The 27,819-nt window shown below is 41.6% G+C and overlaps 1 protein-coding gene and 1 pseudogene across 1 annotated transcript; both read left to right on the top strand.

Moving 5' to 3' along the window:
• Positions 1-209: 209 nt before the first annotated feature.
• On the top strand, positions 210-11,545 carry kcng4b (potassium voltage-gated channel, subfamily G, member 4b). Its single transcript, XM_060941908.1, has 2 exons — positions 210-962; positions 10,724-11,545. Exons 1-2 carry the CDS (start codon positions 210-212, stop codon positions 11,543-11,545), a joined length of 1,575 nt encoding a protein of 524 aa, XP_060797891.1.
• Positions 11,546-13,451: 1,906 nt separating this feature from the next.
• Positions 13,452-27,819, top strand: part of LOC132899792 (potassium voltage-gated channel subfamily G member 4-like) — a 42,432-nt pseudogene continuing 28,064 nt past the window's right edge.

Consider the following 27,819-nt stretch of genomic DNA (forward strand, 5'->3'; position numbering starts at 1 on the left):
GTTCGATTGAAAAATAAAAATGTATTATTTTGTGTTAATGTCTGAAAGCTGGGATCTTGTAACAACCAGGGCAAATCACACTGCCTATGACTATACATTTACTGTTCTCTGCTTTTCTTAATCATGTTTCTTTTCATTACAGGTGCTCTCTTTTTAAAACTGTACGTACCAAAAGCACAGCCCCTGCACTTTTATGGCCTGATGCCATCATGCCTATCATCAGCAATGCAAATGACTTCAGTAATTTCTCCATTAGCACAGATGACAGCAGCCTTGACCATTTTTTTACTGAGATCCCTGAGACAAAGACCATTAAAGGAGTGTACTTTCAGCGAGCCCAGCGAATACGTGACCCCTCTGCACTCACAAATGTCGATCACAGCAAACTGGCCCTCGTGAATGTTGGTGGGGATCGTTACATGTTTGCCTGGAGCACACTGGATGACTTCCCACTTTCCCGTTTAGGCCAGCTACGTCACTGCAGCAGTCCCGAAGACATTGCCCGGCTGTGCGATGACTATGATGAAGTTAGCCATGAGTTCTTCTTCGACCGCAGTGCCACTGCCTTCCGCGTCATCCTGAACTTCCTGGCAGCAGGGAAGCTGAGGCTGTTGAGGCAGGCATGTGCTGTTTTTCTCTCAGATGAGCTTGCTTATTGGGGCATTGAGACCAGTGGGATGGAGCGCTGCTGTAGACGTGTTATGATCACCTGTGTGGAGGAGGTGGCTGAGAAGAAGCGGAAAGCGGAAGCTAGGAGGCAGAAGAGGCTGATGAAACAACCAACACATGAGACAGAGGAAGGTTTCCGTGGCTTCTTGAGCCGCCTCCGAGACGTGGTGGAGAACCCACACTCTGGCTGGCTGGGCAAGAGCTTTGCCTGTGTCTCAGTGGCTATGATTGCTGTCACCGTGGTTAGCTTGTGCGTCAGCACTATGCCTGATCTCAGAGAGGAAGAGAGCCGAGTAGGTGCATCACTACAACACGTTTGTCATTATAGAGTGATTGTCTAATTAGAGTAGCGAGAGAGGAAAAAGTACCAAGAAACTGTACTTAAGTAAAAGCATGGGTATGGTATCAAAATCTGAATTAAAAGTAGAAATATTGAGATCTACTTGAGAGAAAGTCAACACATATCTACATTTAAACATAATCAAGTATTCAAGAATAAAAAATAAATTATTTTAACTGACCACAATTACCTCATGCCCGACTAGCTGGATCACTAAGAAATCAGCTATAAGAAAAATACTCCACAAACTCAAACAAACCTAGAATTTGGCTTGCAGATTAGCTAATGTTTAATAACCCTTTTGGAATGAATGCTAAGACATATTAGCAACAAAAACAAAACCTAACTAGATAGCTAAGTTAACAAGCTGATTTACAAAAAAAATTAACTGGCTTGCTAATTTAATTAAGCCTCACTCACAACCCGCCGTACATGCTGCTACGGGCAGTCTACGGTAAAAAAAAAATTGGCAAAACCATGCTTGAGACTTGTGCGACACTTGCGTGTGTTCAGCGCCGTAGAAGGTCGCAGACTGCCCGTGGAGACTTTTGGTCCTGCACATTCAAATTCTGTGGGTCTTGCGACAAATCAAGAATGCATACACTACATACAGGACCCGTACTCCTTTTGTACACCTGAACCAAGTCAGCAGCACGGCTAGTAGGGGCTTTTTGCAATGACAGTAAGACGCATGAGTGACACACGGTCATTGTATGAGTGACGTGCCTCAGAAGTACTACACAAGCATTCCACACTATTTGTGCGGCTCGCAAGACAAAAGTACATCCCACGTTCTACCCCGTGTGTGGTGTGCACGCAGCACACGCAACCTGCACGCAGCGCACGTGACCTGCACGTAGCGCACACAACCTGCATGCGACACGAGGGGCAAGACTCTGGGAGTCAGAGTCTAATGCCGCTTTTCCACTACAAACGCGGCTGAGTCGGGCTGAGCCGTGCCGTGCTGAGTCGGGCTGAGCGGGGCTGTTGGAGTTGCATTTCGACTACAACCGCGCTGAACCGTGCTGGCTGGAAGTGGGTGGACACACTGGGTGGAGTTAGCGAAAGTGGGTGGACGTCAGGTGATGTCGTTAAGCAGCGCAAACAGTGACATCAGTGATCTTTTAAGCGGTAGTCTCACAACCCGAATAGTAAACAATAAACATGGAGGACATGGAGTCGTTAGTGTTGCTGGTCTTGGTGCTGTGGCTTGTTGTCACCGACAACGCGGACAGATACTGGCAAGAGCGTATAGATGAGGCGAGGCGCATAAGGCTTCAGAAATTCTCGTAATTTGTAATTCTTCTCCTTCCGGGTTTGCGGTGTTTACAGATCCCAGTGCGCTCGCGGGGTGTGTGTGGGCATGTGAGGACACTCCTCCTCACCAATCAGTGCACAGGGGAGTGTCTGCTCACGCCCCCAGCCTCAGTCGGCTCGCTTTGGCTCGCTTCAGCCCCACTCCAAAACGGTGCGAGTTTTAGGGGCTAAGCAGGGCTGAAGCGAGCTGAGTCGTGCTGGTTTTTGGTAGTCGAAACGCGAGCCGTGTCGGGCTGAAGTGAGCTGAAAAAGGGTAGTGGAAAAGGGCCAAAAGTGTCTTTCAGTGTTCAAACTGTTGGGCTATTTAGTTGGGATTTTTTACAATGTAATAAAATGCATTATCAAGGAACCGATCATGTAGCATGTAGCATTGTAGAAAGGAAAAAGACCACCTCATTTGCTGTTTTTATTTGAGTATATGTTAATTTGCCATGCAAACGTCAAATAATAAAACATGAGTATAAGGGAATAACGCATTTTATTACATTGTAAAAAAAAATCCCAACTAAATAGCCCAACAGTTTGAACACTGAAACACACTTTGACTCTGACTCCGAGCTACTGTCCTGCTCCTACTCCTGCTGAGTGGTGGGACAGGGTGTTGGGATGTCCTTATCACTGAGCATGGCACAATGGCCTGACAGCAATGATTGCTGTGATTGCAATGTCCTCACTTCTGGGCGATGTTAGCTGAAACTTACATGAAAATCAGCATATAGTGGTGCTTGAAAGTTTGTGAACCCTTTAGAATTTTCAGTATTTCTGCATATGACCTAAAACATCATCAGATTGTCATACAAGTCCTGAAAGTAGTTAAACAAATGAAACAAAAATATTATACATGGTCATTTATTTATTGAGGAAAATGATCCAATATTACATATCTGTGAGTGTTAAAAGTATGTGAACCTCTAGGGTTAGTAGTTAATTTGAAGGTGAAATTAAAGTCAGGTGTTTTCAATCAATGGGATGACAATCAGGTGTGAGTGGGCACCCTGTTTTATTTAAAGAACATGGATCTATCAAAGTCTGATCTTCACAACATGTTTGTGGAAGTGTATCATGGCACGAACAAAGGAGATTTCTGAGGACCTCAGAAAAAGCATTGTTGATGCTCATCAGGCTGGAAAAGGTTACAAAACCGTCTCTAAAGAGTTTGGACTTCACCGATCCACAGTCAGACAGATTGTGTACAAATGGAGGAAATTCAAGACCACTGTTACCCTCCCCAGGAGTGGTTGACCAACAAAGATCATTCCAAGAGCAAGGTGTGTAATAGTTGGCAAGGTCACAAAGGACCCCAGGGTAACTTCTAAGTAACTGAAGGCCTCTCTCACATTGGCTAATATTAATGTTCATGAGTCCACCATCGGGCAGCACGGTGGTGTATTGGTTAGCACTGTCGCCTCACAGCAAGAAGATCCTGGGTTTGAGCCCAGTGGCCGACAGGGGCCTTTCTGTGTCGAGTTTGCATGCTCTCCCCGTGTCCACGTGGGTTTCCTCTGGGTGCTCCGGTTTCCCCCACAGTCCAAAGGCATGCAGGTTAGGCTAATTGGTGGCTCTAAATTGACTGTGAGTGTGAATGGTTGTCTATGTGTCAGCCCTGCAATGACCTGGCGACTTGTCCAGGGTGTACCCCACCTCTCGCCCATAGTCAGCTGGGATAGGCTCCAGCTTGCCTGTGACCCTGTAGGATAGGATAAGCGGCTACAGATAATGGATGTATGGATGGAGTCCACCATCAGGAGAACACTGAACAACAATGGTTGCAAGGAGAAAGCCACTGCTCTCCAAAAATAACATTGCTGCTCATCTGCAGTTTGCCAAAGATTACAAGAACAAGCCAGAAGGCTATTGGAAAAATGTTTTGTGGACGGACGAGACCAAAATAGAACTTTTTGGTTTAAATGAGAAGCGTTATGTTTGGAGAAAGGAAAACACTACATTCCAGCATAAGAACCTTGTCTCATCTGTGAAACATGGTTGTGGTAGTATCCATGGGCGTAGCGGACGCAGGGGACATATCCCCCGCACTTCCTGTATTTGTGCCTTCTGTCCACCGCACTTTTTACAGCCATTACAACCACTCAATTCATTTTTAACATGTGGAAACGCGTTTTTCCGAGCCGCCTCTAAACTCATCATGAGCAGGCGGAGCTGAGGCGGCAAACAAACACCGCTGTCATGTGTGATCAGAGACGCTTTAGAAAATATTGCATGAGTATCTTTGGTGTGATTCAGATCTGGGCAGTGCTTCTGTATGTTCAGCAAACCAGCCAAGAGGCTAAAGACTTTAGACAGTTTTTTTCCAAACAAACCGTGTAAGTTGAGTAATGCTGTTGAATGTAGATAATGATTAGCTAAAAGATGACAATTTAGTTAGTTAAGCTAGCTAGCTAACTTAGAGGCGGTAGTAACTAGTTACATTTACTCCGTTACATTTACTTGAGTAACTTTTTGGGTAAATTGTACTCTTAAGAGTTGTTTTGTTGCAAAATACGTTTTACTTTTACTTGAGTAATATTATTCTAAAGTAACAATACTCTTACTTGAGTAACATTACTATTTTGGCTACTCTAAGATTACTCACTTCTGGGTAGAAAATAAGAATATAAATGTATTTGTGTTCCTTTGACTGTTATTTTTGTAAAGATTTAATTTATTTTGTGGTAGTTAAAGTTTAAAGTACATGAGCTTGCTGATTATTATTACGATATTCCTAATTCTATTTCAAAATGTTGCTTTCCACATATTTTTTAATCTTTATTGCCGCAATAGAAAGAGCAGGGTGAGAGAGGAGACAGTGGACCAGAGGCCAACAGGGATGACTATACAGGGTCACAGGTGAGAAGAGAATATAACTAGCCATGTCACTACTACTATTCTTAATTATATTTATACATTTTACTTTATAGATTTATAGATTTTGACTTTAGATTTTGATAGTATATCATTTTAAAGAACTAAAGTCGGTTCCCTGGTACTGTGCTGTTTGTGGTTATGTGGTTCTTTAGCTGCTAAGGAGAGGTGCAATTGAATGCGAGAGGATGATAAATCACTCAATAGACCTCTGAACAATTTGTCCCCCTCACTTCTAAAATGATGGCTACGCCCCTGGTAGTATCATGGTTTGGGCCTGTTTTGCTGCATCTGGGCCAGGACAGCTTGCAATCATTGATGGAACAATGAATTCTGAATTATACCAGTGAATTCTAAAGGAAAATGTCAGGACATCTGTTCATGAACTGAATCTCAAGAGAAGGTGGGTCATGCAGCAAGACAACGACCCTAAGCACACAAGTCGTTCTACCAAAGAATGGTTAAAGAAGAATAAAGTTTATGTTTTGGAATGGCCAAGTCAAAGTCCTGACCTTAATCCAGTGGAAATGTTGTGGAAGGACCTAAAGCGAGCAGTTCATGTGAGGAAACCCACCAACATCCCAGAGTTGAGGCTGTTCTGTACATAAAATTCCTCCAAGCCGGTGTGCAGGACTGATCAACAGTCACCGGAAATGTTTAGTTGCAGTTATTGCTGCACAAGGGGGTCACACCAGATACTGAAAGGAAAGGTTCACATACTTTTGCCACTCACAGATATGTAATATTGGATCATTTTCCTCAATAAATAAATGACCAAGTATAATATTTTTGTCTCATTTGTTTAACTGGATTCTCTTTATCTACTTTTAGGACGTGTGAAAACCTGATGATGTCTTGGGTCATATTTATGCAGAAATATAGAAAATTCTAAAGGGTTCACAAACTTTCAAGTACCACTGTATATAATATTAATTACATAAGCATATAGATACTGAAATGAATGTTTAAAGCATGTGTATATACCTGTGAAAATCCCTCTGGCAGGATGCTGTGCTTTCTGCCGGCTTGAAGGCATACTTCTCCCTGTCCGTGCAGGGCTTGCCGGGGCTGCTACCATCGTCATCAAATTCTTCCTCCTCTTCCTCCTCTGCTGTTTCAGGCTGGGTTACTTCACTTTTGCTTGCTTCTTCTTGGGTCCTATTTTCTAAACTTTAAACTGAAAATTTTAAAAATTTTTCCACAAAATGGGGGATAGTGGCTCAGTTGGATAAGGCACCATACCATAAATCTGCGGACCTGGGTTCGATTCCGACCTGAGATCATTTCCTGATCCCTCCCTGTCTCTCTCTCCTGCTCATTCACTGTCCTATCTAAAAAAAAAAAAAAATTTCCACAAAATATCCAATGTTCTTCAGTCGAAAGACTGCTGCAGACACGCTGGTTTTATACCCACTCGTGGCTTGCATCACACGCAAGTTATGAGTGATTGTAACATGCTAATCACATGCTTCACAAGTGCGACCCGAACTCATAGCACAGGAAACTGGTAAAATGCAAATCTCACACACTCCGCACTGATAACGTGCGTCAGATATATGCTTTCCACAGGCTAACGGCGCAATTTTTCCCATGCCTCGAGGAAGTCAGGTGTGCAACCTGACAAGTACTTTGCCCGTACTCCTTCCCCAAACTTTCCCCCGGGTTCACCGCACCCCTGTGGCATGGCTGCGAGCCACCAAACCCTGCAACCCGTGTGTGTCCAAAACACTTACGGCGGGTTGTGAGTGAGGCTTTAGCAAGGTAATTTAACTAACTTACAAACCTATTAGCTGACTACCAAACAAAGTTATTTCTTTATTTTTTTATTATTTTATTTATTATTTTTATTATTTTATTATTTCTTTAGATTTGATTTGATGAATTGTCATGGAAATTTGCTCACATCAAAAAGAGTCAAAGGTCAAGGAAGTTGCAGAAAATAGACTTTTATTGAGTCAAACAAAAGCTGAGTCATCAGTCTGCAGAGTGATTCCTCAACAATGACAGAATTTCTCATTTTACAGTTCTAAAACATCATACCTGTAGTTCACACCCATTTTGATATTACCAACAATCTCTTTGGCTGACACTTCACATCAACCTTTGCCAGAATTCCACCAATATTTAACAGTTATTCCACAAAATCAAGTCGTACATGAGCTGATAGTCGATGAGGCACATAGTGCTGAATTGGCTATAAGCCATATATGATAAGATTGAGTGGAATAACTGTTTTATTATATTCACATTCACTGGATTTTGAGAAACAGAGCATTTTTATTTTAATTTTTTTGCAAATTCGATAAATAAAAACTTTATACAAAACGTCCAACAAAATCATCCCCACTTAGAATGTAAACAAACCAGTGAAATGACAATATCAATTTGTGAAAAATGCTATAATAATAATTCTTGAAAAATAGATACGTTCTTATCATCAAATACTTTCATTCCATATTTTGTGGCTTTTTTTTTGTATTTTTGGAGTTTTGTTTTCAAGTAAAGTTTTTATTTTGTCCTTGGTTGGTTCAACAACACGCGCCGCCATTTTGTTTTTCTCTACTCACGGTATATGAGCTGATATCTTAGTAGTAGAGTAGCCAATCAGAGCGCGCGATTGCTCATATCCAGTGAATGTGGATAGAATAATTTCTATTTGTCAGTACATCTCTCCTTATTCATACAATGTACGTGTAACTACCAATATTTCCAAGCCATCAACAACATGACTAAAAAAACACGTGATTTAATAGCACGATTCATGATACTTGGCAAAAACAGTAGTTAATTTTCTTTCTTTTACTTGTTAAACTTTAATACTGTATAAACATTCTTATAAGTTTTACTTTAACAGAATCAACTTTATTTATTCTTAATAAAATCAGCATAATAACTCACATGTCCCTCCAACTCATGCTCCTTACTTTCTCATACTTTGTCAACCGTGTGAATCAAACACTCCAATACATGAACACAGGATTGAGAACAAACAATACACAACTTAGGATGCTTTTGATACATTAATTTGCAAAACCAGCACAACACATAATTAAACCAATACATAATACAGAGTGGACAATTGCTTAATTCAGACTGACACATGCCTTGACTCAAAATGGTCTCGGCTAGGTCATGAAAACATATACTGCCCTGCCAAAAAAAAAATTGCACACTTTAATATTTGGTTGGACTGCCTTTAACTTTGATTACAGCATGCATTTGCCATGGCATTGCTTCGATAAACTTATGCAATGTCACAACATTTATTTCAATCCAGAGTTGTATTAATTTTTCACCAAGATCTTGTGTTGAGGACGGGAGAATTGAACCACTGCGTAAAGTCTTCTCCAGCACAGCCCAAAGATTCTCAATGGGGTTAACGTCAGGACTCCGTGGTGGTTAATTCTTGTGTGAAAATGATTCCTTATGCTTCCTGAACCACTCTTTCACAATCTGAGTCCTAATTTTATGCCCGTGCCATCAGGGAAGAAAAAAAATCCATTGATGTGATGAGATGATAACCTGGTCATTCAGTACATTCAGGTCATCAGCTGACTGCATTTTATTGCCCCATAATGTTGCTGAGCCTCGACCTGACCAATTGAAGCAACCCCAAATCATAACTCTGCCTCCACTGGCTTGTACAGTGGCCACTATGGATGAAGGCTGCATCGCTTCATGTGCTTCCTTTCTTACCCTGATGTGCCTATCACTCAGGAATAGGGTCAGTCTGGACTTATCAAACCATATGACCTTTTACCATTGCTCCAGAATCCAATCTTTATGCTCCCTAGCAAATTGAAGCCTTTTCTTCTGATTAGTCTCACTAACAAGTGGTTTTCTTATGGACACACAGCTGTTTAGTCTCAATCCTGTGAGTTCTCACTGCACTGTGAGTGTGGAAATGCTCTTAATTTCACTATTAACCATAGCCATGAGTTCTACTGTCGATTTTTTCCCTTTTTTTTTACGATTCAACTTCACCAAGCATTTAAGTGATCTCTGATCATGGTCAGCCAGGATCTTTTTCCAACCACATTTTCTCCACAAAATTGACGGTTCACCACTATCCTTCCAGGTTTAAATAATGCCTTGGGCAGTTATTAACCCAATTCCAGTCATTAAAGCAATCTCCTTAGTTTTCTTTGCTTGATCCAGGCCAATAATTTGACTCTTCTGAAACACAGTAGCATCTTTTCCATGAGCACGAGCATATGTCTTCGGACATGTTTGTTTAAGAGCTGAGAAGCTACTCACTGCATCAGTTAGGGTTAAAAGGATTGTTACTGTACCAGCTGAAACAAATTAATCACTGCAGTAATTATCCAATCAAAGGCTCTTATGTATTTGCATATTGAAATCCAAATGGCAAGTTTTGTTTTGGCTGGGCAGTGTATAAAAAAAAATCGCAGTGCAGGTGCAGAAGTTAGAACAATACACAATTTAGAAGGAAATAGGTTAGAATGACTTTGCAGAAAACAACCTCTCAGTAACATCAACCTGAACTCCTTTAAAAGAAGTAGCATATGAGTAGGCCAGTATAAAACATGATTTGGGGGGACTGAGGCAAATGAAATATGAATCTCCCAGTAAAGCCTCTTTAACACCTTCCACGTTTTTCACTTGGAAATGTAGCATTCAGTTTCAGTGGAATGACTGAATGATAGTCACAGTTCCACACATAACCTATGTTTATTTGTAGAAAATTGTAGGCTTCATCCGTGTGTGTGTGTGTGTGTGTGTGTGTGTGTGTGTGTGTGATTGCTCCAGACAAGATCCAACATGTTTCCCTGTACGAAAATAACCACAAAAACCATCCTGACTAAAAACTCAGTGATGCAGCATATCTAAGGGTGTTCCAATAAAAAAATTGTTTTAAAATTCTGTGAACATATAACAGCTTCAAAACATTTACATTTACACTTTAATAATAACATTTTTGACTGACAGAGATGAGAGAAAGTCTTATGAAAGCTGTTCTTAGCAAATCACTGCTGTAAAAGTTACTCTTATTGCTTAATGGTTTTTACAGTATCTGTGAGTGATCAGCAAAAACTAAGGCACATTTGTACATAGCAATTAGGTGGCAAAAGGTAGTTCCATGTATGTATGATAGGATTAACTATCTGAAGTCACCCAGAAGAGGTTCCATTTTTGCATCTGGTTTCTCTGCAGGTTTCTTCCTCATGTAGTCTCATCTGGTTTGTTCATTAGGGATCTTTAGGGATCTAAATCCACATTTTCTGTAGCTTTCTGTAAAGCTGCCTTGTGTATAAATATCTATTGTGAAAAGTGCTACACAAATCAAATGATACTGAATAGATTTATGCTGAATGGTTCATGAAAGCTTCTATAAAAATACACATTCCTCATAAATGCTTGTTGACTTTATACCCCTACAAAACAATCCTGTTTTATCAAGCAGTATCCTTTCTTATTACAGGGAAACGTCAAAATGCTTGTTTGTAGTAATCACACATACACATACTCTATAGGTGTGCTAAATTTAGATTAAGGCTTAACATTGTTCACAAACAGGGCGAATGTTCCCCAAGGTGTCAACAGATGTTCATCGTGGAGACTGTGTGTGTGGCCTGGTTTACCCTCGAGCTTGCTCTACGCTTCCTGCAGGCCCGTAGCAAGCTAGAATTTGCACGTGGGCCACTCAACGTCATTGATGCTGTGGCCATTCTGCCGTACTATATTTCCCTGGTGGTGGATGAGAAAGATCTGAGGATGGGAGATCGTATAAATGTAGGTGGAGGGTATTTGGATAAGCTGGGTCTGATTCTGAGGCTCATGCGTGCCCTGCGTATCTTGTACGTCATGCGGCTGGCCAGACACTCACTGGGTTTGCAGACTCTTGGCCTGACGGTGCAAAGGAGCATGCACGATTTTGGTCTTCTGCTACTTTTTGTGTGCGTGGCTGTCACATTGTTCTCTCCTCTCATACACTTGGCTGAGAGTGAGCACCATGGCTTCAGCAGCATCCCTGCCTGCTATTGGTGGGCTATCATCTCCATGACCACAGTGGGCTACGGTGACATGGTCCCACGCACCATCCCGGGTCAGGTGGTGGCCTTCAGCAGCATCCTGAGCGGCATCCTTATCATGGCTTTCCCAGCTACCTCTATTTTCCATGTGTTCTCACGCTCCTATCGTGAGCTGAGACAGGAACATGAAATGATATGCAAAGAGGAAAAAGCTGCCTTATTAGCTGTGGAGGAGGTCTGGATAGAATCAGAGAGGGACTCTTTTGGTTGGATGCAAGAATATCTCAACAAAATCCATGAGGATAAGAATGAGGATGGGCCTGAAAAATCTGTTTTAACAGCAACAGCATGCTCAGACTTGCAATAGATGCTGGAACTAGTGATCATGTGGGTCGCAGTAGCACTTGGCATGGTGAGTTAATCTTGCACTATAGAAACAAAAGACTCAGGATTGGAGCTGTAGCTTAAAATGCTTCTGGAGTTTTCTTTTGGTCTTGTCACATCATGACTTCTAAATCCTGGTATGTTGAAGCAAAGTACATGACTGAAGTACTTTACTGCATACTACCAGTAAGAGCATGTGTATCTCTTTTTATTCTATTCACATTCACTGGATATGAGCAATCGCACACTCTGATTGGCTACTCTATTACTAGGCTGTCGGCTCATATACCATGAGTAGAGAAAAACAAAATGGCGGAGTGCATCAAGTCAGATATAATCACTTTATTATCAAGTATTTAAAAGAAACAGAAATAGCGAAAGGAATATTGTACCCCCCCATATATCCTGTTCCACACTCCAGCCCAGTTGGTGGCAGTAATGCACCTTTAAGTTGGTTTGCCAACCACCAAAAAAACCCTGAAGAAGCAGAGGAAAATGGTGCCTGTGTTGCTGAGGACAAACCGAGTGCAAAATATAAACTCTGCTTGAAAACAAAACCCCAAAATATAAAAAAAAATGGAATGAAATTATTTCATGGTAAGAATGTATCTTTTTTACTTTTCAATAATTATTATTATCATCACATTTTTCACAAATTGTTACTGTCATTTCACCAGTTTGTTTACATTCTAAGCGGAAATTATTTTGTTGGACGTTTTGAATAAAGTTTTTATTCATCGAATTTGCAAAAAAAAAAATAAAAATGCTCTGTTTCTCAAAATCCAGTGAATGTGGATAGAAGAAAACAGTTATTCCACTCAATCTCGTCGTCCATGGCTTATAGTCAACTCGTGCTATGCGCCTCGTCACTTACCAGCTCATGTATGACTCGATTTTGTGGAATAACTGTTACATATATGTCTAAAATATTCTGTCTGCACTTTTCATAAAGAACTACAGCATCAATGTGACCGAGTATTGGTACAGTGGTAATAATAACACAACAACTGTGATTTAGGATTAGACTATGCTTTCTGCTTTTGGTTTGTCACAGGCATAATCTTGAAGATTACCGAATTAACCTGAATTATACCTTGGGCTTGTATAGGTTTGAGTTTCAACAACATCTGTCAAAAATTCTCCTGGCTTTAAACTCAGTGATGTAGGATATCTAAGGATGTTTCATCAATAAACGTTTAAAGTTTTGTGAATATATAACGTTTTCAAAACTATTACATTTACACTTTAATAATAAAAGTGTTAGACTGACAGAGAGATGAGGGAAAGTCTTGTGAAAGCTGCACTTACCAAAGCACTGCTGTAAAAGTTATTCTAGTTGCTAAATTGTTTTTGCAGTATCTGTGAGTGAGCAGCAGAAACTAAGGCACATTTATACACAGCAATTAGGCGACAAAAGGTAATTCCATGTATGTATGATAGGATTAACTATCTGAAGTCACCCAGAAGAGGTTCCATTTTTGCATCTGGTTTCTCTGCAGGTTTCTTCCTCATATAGTCTCGTCTGGTTTGTTCATTAGGGATCTAAATCCACATTTTCTGTATCTTTCTGTGAAGCTGCCTTGTGTATACAGTAAATGTCTATTGTAAAAAGTGCTACACAAATCAAATAATACTGAACAGATTTATGCTGAATGGTTCATGAAAGCTTCTACAAAAATACACTTTCCTCATAAATGCTTATTGACTTTACCTCATACCCCGACAAAACAATCCTGTTTTAGCAAGCAGTATCCATTCTTATTACAGGGAAATGTCAAAATGCTTGTTTGTAGTAATCACACATACACATACACTATAGGTGTGCTAAATGAAGATTAAGGCTTAACATTGTTCACAAACAGGGCAAATGTTCCCCGAGGTGTCAACAGATGTTCATCGTGGAGACCGTGTGTGTGTTTGTGGCCTGGTTTACCCTCGAGCTTGCTCTATGCTTACTGCAGGCCCATAGCAAGCTAGAATTTGCATGTGGGCCACTCAACGTCATTGATGCTGTGGCCATTCTGCCATACTATATTTCCCTGGTGGTGGATGAGAAAGATCTGAGGATGGGAGATCGTATAAATGTAGGTGGAGGGTATTTGGATAAGCTGGGTCTAACTTTGAGGCTCATGCGAGCCCTGCATATCTTGTACGTCATGCGGCTGGCCAGACACTCACTGGGTTTGCAGACTCTCAGCCTGACGGTGCAAAGGAGCATGCACGATTTTGGTCTTCTGCTACTTTTTGTGTGCGTGGCTGTCACATTGTTCTCCCCTGTCATACACTTGGCTGAGAGCGAGCACCATGGCTTCAGCAGCATCCCCGCCTGCTATTGGTGGGCCATCATCTCCATGACCACACCAGCATGCTCGGACTTGCAATAGATGCTGAAACTAGTGATCATGGGGGTTGCAGTAGGACTTGGCATGGTGAGTCAGTCTTTACACAGTAAAAACAAAAGACTGTAAAAAGATTGGAGATATGGCTTAAAATGTAGAAAAACTGGGTCTCTCTCTCTCTCTCTCTCTCTCTCTCACACACACACACACCTGAATTACTAGCTACAATTTTTTTTTTCTGAGATCATAAGATAAGATAAGATAAGATAAGATAAGATAAGATAAGATAAGATAAGATAACCTTTTATTATCCCACAAGGGGAAATTTACACTGTTACAGCAGCAAAATAAATACATTATATTGCCAAAAGTATTTGCTCACCCATCCAAATTATCAGAATCAGGTGTTCCAATCACTTCCATGGCCACAGGTGTATAACATCAAGCACCTAGGCATGCAGACTGTTTTTACAGTTTGGAGCTGGCCCCTTCCTCTTCCAACATGACTGTGCACCAGTGCACAAAGCAAGGTCCATAAAGACATGGATGACAGAGTCTGGTGTGGATGAACTTAACTGGCCTGCACAGAGTCCTGACCTCAACCGGATAGAACACCTTTGGGATGAATTAGGGCAGAGACTGAGAGCCAGGCCTTCTCGTCCAACATCAGTGTGTGACCTCACAAATGCACTTCTGGAAGAATGGTCAAAAATTCCCATAAACACACTCCTAAACCTTGTGGACAGCCTTCCCAGAAGAGTTGAAGCTGTTAGCTGCAAAGGGTGGACCGACATCATATTGAACCCTATGGATTAGGAATGGGATGTCACTTAAGCTCATATGTGAGTCAAGGCAGGTGAGCAAATACTTTTGGCAATATAGTGTATAAAGAGAAAACGGTGAAATTTTTGTATTCTCATCATCTCTAGCCACTTTATCCTGTTCTACAGGGTCGCAGGCAAGCTGGAGCCTATCCCAGCTGACTACAGGTGAAAGGCAGGGTACACCCTGGACAAGTCGCCAGGTCATCACAGGGCTGACACATAGACACAGACAACCATTCACACTCACGGTCAATTTAGAGTCACCAGTTAACCTAACCTGCATGTCTTTGGACTGTGGGGGAAACCGGAGCACCTAGAGGAAACCCACACAGACACAGGGAGAACATGCAAACTCCGCACAGAAAGGCCCTCACCGGCCACGGGGCTCGAACCCAGACCTTCTTGCCGTGAGACGACAGCACTAACCACTACACCACTGTGCCGCCCTGTAGATTATCTGAAGTGTTAAAACATTAAAACCCATAGTTTGAACCAAGTGCTCAGTGACCTGAACTCATTTAGTGAATCAATCACTCTTTTGACAATACCATAAACAATCTTCACCTAGTGAAACACAATTTGCAGATCTTATTGACTCTTTTTGCAAAACTCTAAACACATTCTCATGCATTTTGTACTGCGATGCACTTACGATGCATCATGGTAATCACAAGTGGCAAAAGGTAAACACAAATAAAGCACAGATGTCATAAATTAAACATGACTCAAAATTGATCACACTTGTTTCAAATGATGTGACACAACCAATATAAGCCAGTTCAGAGTGTACACAGATTGTTGAAGGTTGCAGGTTCATATCAACAATGGACAGAAACTGTCACAGGTAGAGGACGAGTGTGTGTAAGAGGTGGGGTACAAGGAGGAAGAGGAGGGTGGCAAGGAGGAGGAAGAGCAGGCTGAGGAAAAGCAAGACAAAGAATAGTAATTTCTGATGAAATTTGAGCTACAATCGTCAACCATCGGAGGGAAGTGATTCCAAGGTATAATGTTCTATTAGTAATGAATTCAAATAGTAGATTGGTGTTCATTCATGAAACAGCAAACCAGTGTTGTAACAATTAGGAATTAAGCAGGAAATGAAGTACCATCTTTAGTTGTGGATAATATTGGAAAGGGGGACTCTCACGGTTAAATTGAATCAGTACTGTACTATTCATACAAATACATTATCACATGCAAACTAACAGGGATATGAATCTAACACTGCATGAAATCATCAGCATGGATGATGCACTCATCTAAGTGCTACATAGAATTCATGCTCACCTTGACTCTGTGGACGCCTCAGTCAGGATCATGTTCTTCGACTTCTCAAGTGCCTTCAACACAATTCAACCTAGGCTGCTTGGTGAGAAGATGAGGATAATGAAGGTTGAGCCAGGGGTAGTCTCCTGGGTCACTGACTATCTAACCTGCAGACCACAGTATGTGCGGCTCCCAAACTGTGTCTCTGAAAAGCTTGTGAGCAGCACAGGTGCCCCACAAGGAGGAGTCCTGTCCCCTTTTCTGTTCACATTATATACAGCAGACTTCCAATACAACTCCAGCAGCTGTTTTCTCCAGAAGTTCTCTGATGATACAGCAGTGGTTGGGTGTTGTCAGGGAAGTAGTGAGCAGGAATACAGGGGCCTCATCGAGGACTTTGTGGACTGGTGCAGCCTCAACTATCTACAGCTCAATGTCCAGAAAACAAAGGAAATGACTGTAGATTTCAGGAGAAAAAGACCTTCTTGAGACCTAGTCACCATTCAAGGAGCAGCAGTGGAACAGGTCTCCAGCTACAGATATCTGGGAGTTGTGTTAGACAACAAGCTGGACTGGTCCACCCACATGGATGCCTTATATAAGAAAGGATAAAGCAGGCTGTACTTTCTAAGAAGACTACGATCTTTTAATCTCTCCTATGCACTTTTTATCAAGCAGTTGTAGCTAGTGTCTTTTTTTTGTTGTTGTTAAAGTGGTTGTTAAAGTGTTTGTGTCTTTGCTGCTGTAACAATCTAATTCCCTGCAAAGGATCATTAAAGTATATCTTAAATGTTTACAGGTCAGCCCATGCTAATACCACATTTACAGTTTTTTACTTTTGCTAAAACACAATTTTTTAAACTATGGCCCTTTTGTCAAAACTTGACACACAAAAACCAAAAACATATACACAAAATTTTGGACATCTCTTTCAAAAGCAAACACTTCATTCAAAACTATATAAACTCTTCTAAAAATGGTATTTTTCCATCACAATTTTACACACAAACAGCAAATAAACAGGTTTTTCCACATGCCATTTGCACACTGACGTACCAAGTATAAGACATTATTATCTAGAGTCTTGCATTCTCATTTGTAGCATGCTGTAAATAAGACTATGAACAAAAATGCAATGGGGAAACAGTTGTTTTTATTTTTTAAATCAGACACATTTACTGTAATTTCAGTTAATGTATGTTGCAATTACTGTCTATCCCGTCTTCCATGTGCATCCGGCCACAGCACTTCATCAACATCACAAAGGATGTCCTCTCTGGCCAAACATCAGGGGAAGGAATGTCTTGAATAGCATATCCAGCCCTGGCATGCCTCCACATCAACATCACCACAGATCTCTTCCATTGCCTTGCACATTGGTATGGTATGTAGAACTTCAGGGGTTACAATAAAGCAAGAAAGATTTGAGAGCCTGAATAGCTGTCTAGGAGGAAATGCGTACAATGTATTGAATTACAGTAAGTATTATATGAATATGAAACTGATTGCTTGTGAATTTTAAGTCATTTACCTTTCAACGCCATGCAGAAAAGAACTCCTCAATTGAGGTATTTCACCTGACGTCACAGGGTCACGTGACGCCCCGGTGTCCGCCATTTTGAACGTCAAGCTACATACTAATGCTGCAGACGTTCACACTGCAGGCTGAAGTGACTCAAATCCGATCTTTTCGCCCATATGTGACCTGTATCCGATCTTTTATTGACAATATGAACGACACAGATCCGATTTTTTCAAATCCGACCCAGGCCGTTTGGATATGTGGTCCTAATTCCGATTCCTATCCGCTCTTTTCATATGCGACTTCAGTCTGAACCGCCAGGTCGCATTCATCCGACTTACACGTCATCAACAAGCCACAAACGTCACTATTCTGTGCTGAAGTAGGCGGCGGGTCTCTCAAAAAAAGTTACAACAACATGGCGCATGACCACGGGCGCAGATAGAGGGTGGGACTCATCCCACCCAGATTTAAATTCACTTCGTTCGGTCCCCCCCACTTACAGGGAGGAAAAAACGTCTATGCTGTCTTTCTTTGCATAAGGCAAACCTCACGGAAAAATCAAAAGACTAATTACCATTCGGTTTATTGAGGTGCACAGCAGTGTATACATAGTTGCAACAACTCACATAAAACAAAACAAAGACTGATATTCGGTTGGTTGAGCTGCGCAGACTGCACAGGTTGCGAGCTCGAGCTTGGTTGCTATGGTTACTAACAACAAGTTTGACAGGCATATCGGGGTTGGGGTTGGTTTGCTGGCAGCTTTGTCCCTCCCAGTTTTTTGTCCCCCCCCAGTTCAAAAAACGTATCTGCGCCCCTGCGCATGACATCAATGCGAGGGACGCTTCGGGCTGTGAAGGTTCTGAATCTTCTCAATGTAAGGACGCAGAGGTTAGGGAGCTGATTTCCATTTGGGGGGATACAGCTATTCAAGCTAGATTGGATGGGTCATACCGCAACCGGGCAGTTTTACTTCCGTAAACACTGGCCATGCTCACTGCGTGTGACGTCGTCGTATCCTGCAATGCGCATGCGGAACACTTTTAGGTCGCTTTTCGTTCATACTGAGGATCACATACAAGTCACATATATTTGTTAATGTGAACGACCTCACAAAAAAATCGGATTTCACAAAAAAATCGGAATTGAGCATTAAGCCTTGCAGTGTGAACGTAGCGAGAGAGGGAGAACCAGCTTGAAAAAAAATGTGTTACAGACACCTAGAATAGATTAATTTGTCAGTAAGCACTCTATAAATAACCATGGTGTTTGCTTGTTGTGCTGTGGGCTGCCACAACAGACAGGGACAGCGTGCAGGACGCTCCTTTTACCGGTTTCTAGTGATGGGAATTTCGGCTCTTTTTCGAGAGCCGGCTCTTTTGGCTCTTCTTACTATAAGGAGCCGGCTCTTTCGGCTCCCAAACGACTCCTGATATTTTATTTTTGATTTAATTGCTGCAATTAACTAGTTAATTAATTACATTATTATTTATATTTTATCAATAGGATGTTTTCCATTTTATTTTTTAGTTTTTGTAGCCATTGTAAAGCTTTGTAAAGTATAGCAGTGTAACAATGTTCTAGCTATAGAAATAAAACTTACTTACCAATTAATAAATTATTTTCTCACAAACATAATGCAAAACTGTGTTATATTACCAATATAAAATACACAGCTGATTTTCCCCTCCTCAGGTGCCTCACAGACTCCTCTCCCCTGTGCTCCACAGCTTTAAGCATTACACCAATTTTCGTATTTTCGCAGCTGTGAATGACATCAACCCCCCCAACCAAAAAAAGTAGGCGTACACCATGCTTTTTTTCCTTTGAATGGTAATAGACAACACAAAGACGCAATCGGACAGCAACTGTTTTTGTGAAAGTCTCTCTCTCTGAGGCACCTAAGGACAAAAAACTAATTCGGCTCCCCAACTCGGCTCCCACCGAAGAGCCGGCTCCCGTCGTTCACTTCAAAGAGCCGGCTCTTTGAACCGGATCGTTCGCGACCGACACATCACTACCGGTTTCCTACTGACCCAGACAAGAGGGCCAAATGGATTGCAGCTGTGAAGAGACAGGATTGGGAGCCAACAGAGTACTCCAGACTTTGCAGTGATCATTTCATTTCAGGTTAGTTTATCAGTTAACGCAATTTTGATAAAATATATAGCAAAAAGTAAATGGCTCAGTGTTTGTTAACCCATCTGAGCAGTGAAACAAGGCAGTGTTAATTTGTCTAGGGTTGCATGTAGCAGACATCAGACATAAAACGCAATAACAAAGGCTAGAAAGAAACGGGACACAGAAATAAATAAACAGGGCTCCATACCAAGGCTGGGTACAGTGTTTGTGATAAAAGACAGATCCAATTTAACACGAATCACAGCTTACTTTCTTGTTAAAATGTGCAAAGGTCTCCACCATCTCATACCGCCTTGCACTGAAGGACTTAAGCGTGCCGTCCAAAATGGCTGTGTCACGTGACTTGGTCACGTGGGTGAAATACCTCAATAGGGTTTAGGAAAGGAGAGTATGGTGGAAGGGTGAGAACCTGAAACCTTGGGTGATTGGTGAACCAACTGTGGACCTCAGCAAATCGATGAAAACTTACATTGTCCCATGAGACAACAAATGTGAATTTCCCTGCCACATTGTATTGGTCATTAAGGATGATGCCATGCAGGGTGTCAAGGAATTCAATGATGTGAACAGTGTTATATGGGCCAAGAGTGGCATGGTGGTGAAGGACACCATTTTGGCCAATTGCAGCACACATTGTAATGTTCCCACCATACTGCCCAGGAACACTGACAATGGCCCGCTACCCAATGATGTTTCTCCCCCGGCATCTGCTTTTGGCAAGATTGAAGCCAACCTCATCAATGTATATAAAAACATGTGGGTCTGCAGCAGCATCTAGCTCCATAACTCTCCGATACAGCCAGGAAAAAGCATATGACAGAAAGGATACAGATATCAGTCCATATAGTGTAGCATAGTAATACAGTAAACTGGAATACAGTACCAATTATTTTAATGGGCTAATATATAAAATGTAACTTACTTGCACATATTCATAGCGCAGTTGTTTCACTCAGAGTTTCTCTCAAATGGCACTCTGTACAGCTGTTTCATCAGGATTTGATGGCGCTTCAGTAGACGGCCCAGGGTGGATAAACTTACCCTATCAATGTTGTTGAATGTTGTGTTGTCATTAATGATGTGGTGTAGCAGTTGTCTCAAAAGTATATTGTTGTTTGCAATGACCATGTTGATAATTTGTTGTTCCTGTTCTTGTGTGAACAAGTGATTTCTTCCTCCTGCAAGGAGGAAGTCACCATGCAATTCTACAAAAACAGTATGCAAAAGTTTATGGTCTAACATGTCTCATCTCATCTCATTATCTCTAGCCGCTTTATCCTTCTACAGGGTCGCAGGCAAGCTGGAGCCTATCCCAGCTGACTACGGGCGAAAGGCGGGGTACACCCTGGACAAGTCGCCAGGTCATCACAGGGCTGACACATAGACACAGACAACCATTCACACCTACGGTCAATTTAGAGTCACCAGTTAACCTAACCTGCATGTCTTTGGACTGTGGGGGAAACCAGAGCACCCGGAGGAAACCCACACGGACACGGGGAGAACATGCAAACTCCGCACAGAAAGGCCCTCGCCGGCCACGGGGCTCGAACCCGGACCTTCTTGCTGTGAGGCAACAGCGCTAACCACTACACCACCGTGCCGCCGGTCTAACATGTCCTTATGAAATACTGTAAAATCACCTGTTACAGTAAATCATATGAGATTAGGATTTCTTTCCTGTTCTCATTTTGAAAAGTCCTGATGATACCTCCTACAGTGCAGCAGCTCAAATTAGGTTGGACCCTCTGACCAGCCTCCTGCAGACTCAACCCATGGTTGATAACATGGCTAATTAGAGTTGCCCAGCTCTCATTTGTGACATTTCTCCTATTTCGTCCTCTTGCCACTCCTCATCCTCTTTGTCCTCCTACTCTTGTGCCTTCTCTTCTTCCTCCTCTTACACGAACACCTCTGACTCTGATTCTGTCTCCAACATAGGCCTGCATTGTTATGCAAGCCAAAGAGCAAACCCGAATCCTATGTATAGTGTTGAAGTTCTGATTTTCACGTGATTCATTGGTTACAGGTGTTTTCACAGGTGCATTCTGTTTACAGGTGATTGATAATTGAGTTTGTATCTCAGTGGCAGTGTTTAGCGAACAACACACACAGGCTTGTAGTTTTGAATGATGTGTGTAATGTAGATAATCGTGTGTAGTCATTTGCAAAAAGTGTGTTTTAGAATTTCAAATTCAGTGTAAAGCAGAGAATGTGCTTATGGTTCAGCATATCTGGTCAATAGCTCGGCTACATGAATTAGTGGTTTCAATAATTGTGCCACAAGCAACAGTTTTGTGTCTTAGCAATTGCAAAAAACTGTAAGCAGGAAATGAGGTGAATATCATCTTTTAGTTGTGGATAATATTGGAAAGGGGGACAAGTTATCTATTCACAGGAACAGTTAAGAGTACCCGAACCGGAAGAGAAGTAGGATAGTTTGCTCCAGGAGATCAGGTATATCTCAAGGTCTTCAGGAGAAAGGGAATGATTTGAGGAGAATTGGTCCTCATATGGTGATGACAGCAACCCTTACTGCTGTCCAGGTAGAAAACAGTACGACATAACACTTTAATCATTGTACAAGGGTGTTTGGAGATTTTCTCCTCAGGGTTCTACAGTGGTGCTTGAAAGTTTGTGAACCCTTTAGAATTTTCTATATTTCTGCATGAATATGACCTAAAACATCATCAGATTTTCACACAAGTCCTAAAAGTAGATAAAGAGAACCCAGTTAAACAAATGAGACAAAAATATGATACTTGGTCATTTATTTATTGAGGAAAATGATCCAATATTACATATCTGTGAGTGGGAAAAGTATGTGAACCTCTAGGATTAGCAGTTAATTTGAAGGTGAAATTAGAGTCGGGTGTTTTTAATCAATGGGATGACAATCAGGTGTGAGTGGGCACCCTGTTTTATTTAAAGAACAGGGATCTATCAAAGTCTGATCTTCACAACACATGTTTGTGGAAGTGTATCATGGCATGAACAAAGGAGATTTCTGAGGACCTCAGAAAAAGCATTGTTGATGCTCATCAGGCTGGAAAAGGTTACAAAACCATCTCTAAAGAGTTTGGACTCCACCAATCCACAGTCAGACAGATTGTGTACAAACGGAGGAAATTCAAGACCAGTGTTACCCTCCCCAGGAGTGGTTGACCAACAAAGATCATTCCAAGAGCAAGGCGTGTAATAGTCGGCGAGGTCACAAAGGACCCTAGGGTAACTTCTAAGTAACTGAAGGCCTCTCTCACATTGGCTAATGTTAATGTTCATGAGTCCACCATCAGGAGAACACTGAACAACAATGGTGTGCATTGGCAGGGTTGCAAGGAGAAAGCCACTGCTCTCCAAAAATGTTAAAATTCCTCCAAGCTGGTGTGCAGGACTGATCAACAGTTACCGGAAATGTTTAGTTGCAGTTATTGCTGCACAAGGGGGTCACACCAGATACTGAAAGCAAAGGTTCACATACTTTTGCCACTCACAGATATGTAATATTGGATCATTTTCCTCAATGAATAAATGACCAAGTGTAATATTTTTGTCTCATTTGTTTAACTGGGTTCTCCTTATCTACTTTTCGGACTTGTGTGAAAATCTGATGATATTTTAGTTCATATTTATGCAGAAATATAGAAAATTCTCAAGGGTTCACAAACTTTCAAGCACCATTGTAAATTGTAGTCATAGCTAAATTGATGATCTAGCCTAAATGAGTGGCCTTAATCAAAATGTGTATTCTGCAACACATCACAAATTATACAAATTACTGACACTTTGGTAACATTACCATAAGCCTCCAGCTTGACATAGCCAGCTACTCTGTGGGATAACACACCGATTTGGGTGTACATTAGCTTATGCTGTTGAACTGTTACATTTTTACTTCAGCTGGATTTCTGTTACAGTAGCGCTACATCTAGCAACAACTTCAGCTGACTGACTGGTGCTGCACTGAGCTTTCTCCTGCTAGCATTGGTCGCAGTAGGCTACGGTTTTTAGGTCAACCGCTACATCTCAATTCAGTGTGACAAGCAATGTTATGTCATATACAACATCACAAAATGTAGCTTACACATTTAAAGGCTAAATAACAGATGACAAACAATGTCACTTAGGCCTACAAGAAAAGATTATGATTCACCTGTCCAGGAGCAAATGAAACAAAGCTGAATGAATGACTTTAGTTTAGGCAAAGATTCTAGCATTCTGCTAAAAAGTTGTTCCTCAGCTCCACCAATCAAAATACAGGAAAGGCTATCGCCAGAGGTGTTCTGAGGCGGGTCCAGGAAAATGGGAAGGGGGGTGTCAACCCAGTAAAGCCGGGGGTCCAGGGACAACCAGAGGCCCTCGGAAGTCCTGCAGTTTTTAAATGCCTGGAGATGCATTTTGAGCTGTCAGCGACATGTTGCAAATGAAATCTCTTAAAGAAAATTACCATATCAAAAATATTTTTTAAAAGTAGTAACTTTCAAAACCATTTTATTAGTCACTGAAAATGATATTGTCAGAGTTGCAGGTATAGGGGAGAGCGGGGTAAGATGAGCCACTTTTTACATTTTTCATCATAACTACATGTTAAAGCCATTTTTGCTTCCAGTCTACACACCATACCAAATTTCAAAGTGTACTGTTACTATCTGAGCAAACAATAATTGATAAGCTCTTATGGTTAGAGTGATATTACCTCTTGAAAAAAAAATGTCAAGTGGCTCAACTTACCCCATGCACGGGGTAAGATGAGCCACTGTGTGGGGTAAATTGAGCCAACACAAAACATGTTAGGTTAACAAAGTAAACAACTTTTATTATTAGAAATGCAATCAGTGAATCAAGTCAAGTCAATCAAGTGGGGGATAGGGCCGTTGCATAGAGAAGGGGAGATGAAGAGAGAGGTGATAGAACGAGATGGGATAGGGAGGGATAGATAGATGGATAGAGAGAGAGAGATATGCATAGATAGATAGAAAGAAGGATGGTTAGAGAGGGAATGAGAGATATACTATATTATAGAAAGTACTAAAACAGTAGAACAGTGCCAAAAAATCTTATTTCTTTCAGTAGGTTAAAACATTGCTAAAACATGCAGCAATCATTCCATCAATCATTTCATCATTATTCAATGTTCCAAGCATTCAAATTGCAAGGGAACACCATTTGCCTCTCCCTCCGTGCTGTCCCCCCAACAGTAAAGGGGTGGGGCAATTTTTTCACAATATCCTGTCTTGACAGGACAGCCTTATCTTTCTCTTTGAAGACAAAGGTCGGCTTTCTTGCAGAGCCATGGCATGACCGGCTTCTTTTGACAAATCTTGCCTCTATTTCGAAGACATCCAATTTGATTATCTGGCTAATGAAGAAATGCACTTTCTTCTTCCCCATGAATTTTGCCACAACATAATCCCCCACATCTAACAACTGGTCTTCCTCATCTGATGTCATATATATATATATATATATATATATATATATATATAATGTTGTCATATATGACCAGTAAATGTGAAAACTTAAGTGTCATCCATATTGGGTAAGCTCAGCCACCAATGGGGTAAGTTGAGCCAGTGGCTCAACTTGCCCCACATCTAATGGCTCGTCTTACCCCGTGGCCACCATTTTGTAGAAAAATGCTAATAAAGGGGATTAGGCTAATCAAAATTATTTTTATTAGCATTCATATCGTAGCTTAGAAAGCCACTAACTTAACCCTAATGTGTCTAAATATTATTCTACTTTTGTCTTCTCTAAATCATCTTCACTGTGGACAAACATGGAATTGACTTAGAAAGCACAAAAACACATTTTTATAAATATCTCCCTCACCTAGTTTGACGTGGTGCTCCTCTCCACAAGTGTAAGTAAATGGTCCCGCCCCCCCTTTGAATGTGGTCACATGATCACATTTGTTTACTGTTTCTTAGAAACAGGGGGTGGCTCATCTTACCCTCTGGCTCATCTTACCCCGCTCTCCCCTATGCATAGAACATAATTACAACTGATATATTCATATTTATAAAAGTTGAATTGTCATATAATGCATTACCACATGGCACACTTCAGTGTAGTACACTGACCTCAAAACATCTTATATCAATAAATTATGATTTTAGCAACTGCAATCTGAGCTCCTGCTCAGGAGCTTCAATGTACATACAGACCCTTTCCAAAAAATTAGAATATCATGGAAAAGTTGTTTAATTTCCATAATTCCATTCAAAAAGTTAAACTTTCATAGATTATAGATTTAAATTTAAACAATTTCAAGTATTTATTTGTTTATTTTTACATAATTTGGGCTTCCAGCTCATAAAACCCACGAAAACAGGAATTCAAAAAATTAGAATACTGTGAACAAATCAGCCCAAATTTTGCAGGGCATGAATGTTTTAAACTGAGTGTCACACACTAATCATCTACTAAACTCAAAGCACCTGCACAGGTTTCCCCAGGTGTCATTAAATTGCTTCAGTTTGGTTCAATATGGGGAAGACTGCAGACTTGACAACTGGCCAGAAGACCATCATTGATACCCTCCATAGGATGGCCACAAAAGTTCATGGCTAAGGAGGCTGGCTGTTCACAGATTGCTGTGTCCAAGAATATCAATGGAAAGTCTAGTGGAAGGGCAAAATGTGGCAGGAGAAGATCTCATCTCATTATCTCTAGCCGCTTTATCCTTCTACAGGGTCGCAGGCAAGCTGGAGCCTATCCCAGCTGACTACAGGTGAAAGGCGGGGTACACCCTGGACAAGTCACCAGGTCATCACAGGGCTGACACATAGACACAGACAACCATTCACACCTACAGTCAATTTAGAGTCACCAGTTAACCTAACCTGCATGTCTTTGGACTGTGGGGGTAACCAGAGCACCTGGAGGAAACCCACATGGACAACATGCAAACTCCACACAGAAAGGCCCTCGCCAGCCATGGGGCTCGAACCCGGACCTTCTTGCTGTGAGGCGACAGCGCTAACCACTACACCACCGTGCTGCCAGCAGGAGAAGATGCACCAGCAAAAGAGATGACCGTGGGCTTCAGCGGATTATCAAACAGAGAAGATTCAAGAATCTGGCAGAGATCCAGAAAGAGTGGAATGAGGTGGGAGTCACAGCTTCAAAAACCACCACATTCAGACGCATCCGGGAGATGGGTTACAACTGTCGGGTTCCTTGGGTCAAGCCACTTCTGAACCTGAACCAACGTAGGAAGCGTCTCAACTGGGCCAAGGAGAAGAAGGACTGGACTGTTGGCCAGTGGTCCAAGGTCCTCTTTTCCGATGAAAGTAAAGTGTGCCTTTCATTCGGGAATCAAGGTCCAAGGGTTTGGAGGAAGACGGGTGAGGAACAGAACCCAAGCTGCTTGAGGTCCAGTGTGAAATATCCACAGTCAGTCATGATTTGGGGTGCAATGTCCGGTGCAGGTGTTGGTAAACTCTGCTTTCTTAAATCCAAGGTCACCGCAACAGTCTATCAGAATGTTTTAGAGGACTTCATGATTCCTTCTGCTGAGGATCTGTATGGAGATGCAGATTTCATCTTCCAGCAGGACTTGGCCCCTGCCCATACCACCAGAAGCACCAAAACCTGGTTTGATGCCCATGCCATCACAGTGCTTGACTGGCCAGCCAACTCGCCGGACCTAAACCCCATTGAGAATCTATGGGGTATTCTCAAGAGGAAAATGAGGGGCACCAGACCCAACAACAAAGAAGAGCTGACAGCAAGCATCAAGGAAATCTGGGCTTCCATAACTCCCAGGCAATGCCACAGGCTGATTGCCTCAATGCCACGTCGCATCGAGGCAGTGATTAAGGCAAAGAGATTCCCAACCAAGTATTGAAGATTGACATATCGTTTTGAAAGTACCATATTTTGATTGATTTGATGTGATCCTAATTTCTTTCTTTTTTTTCTGCAAAAACTGAGAAGTAAATGGTGATTTGTTCACAGTATTCTAATTTTTTTAATTACTGTTTTCGTGGGTTTTATGAGCTGGAAGCCCAAATTGTGTAAAAATAAACAAATAAATACTTGAAATCGTTTAAATTGTGGGCCCTGAATCTATAATCTGGGGTGGCACGGTGGTGTAGTGGTTAGCGCTGTCGCCTCACAGCAAGAAGGTCCTGGGTTCGAGCCCTGGGGCTGGCGA

This window comes from Neoarius graeffei, chromosome 15, assembly GCF_027579695.1.
Source record: "Neoarius graeffei isolate fNeoGra1 chromosome 15, fNeoGra1.pri, whole genome shotgun sequence".
Lineage (NCBI taxonomy): Eukaryota > Metazoa > Chordata > Actinopteri > Siluriformes > Ariidae > Neoarius > Neoarius graeffei.

Excerpts from the sequence above, each read along its gene's own strand:
- kcng4b (XM_060941908.1), top strand. The coding sequence starts at position 210 with ATGCCTATCATCAGCAATGCAAATGACTTCAGTAATTTCTCCATTAGC. Across the intron at positions 963-10,723 it reads TCAGAGAGGAAGAGAGCCGA|GGCGAATGTTCCCCAAGGTG; the intron begins GTAGGTGCATCA and ends GTTCACAAACAG.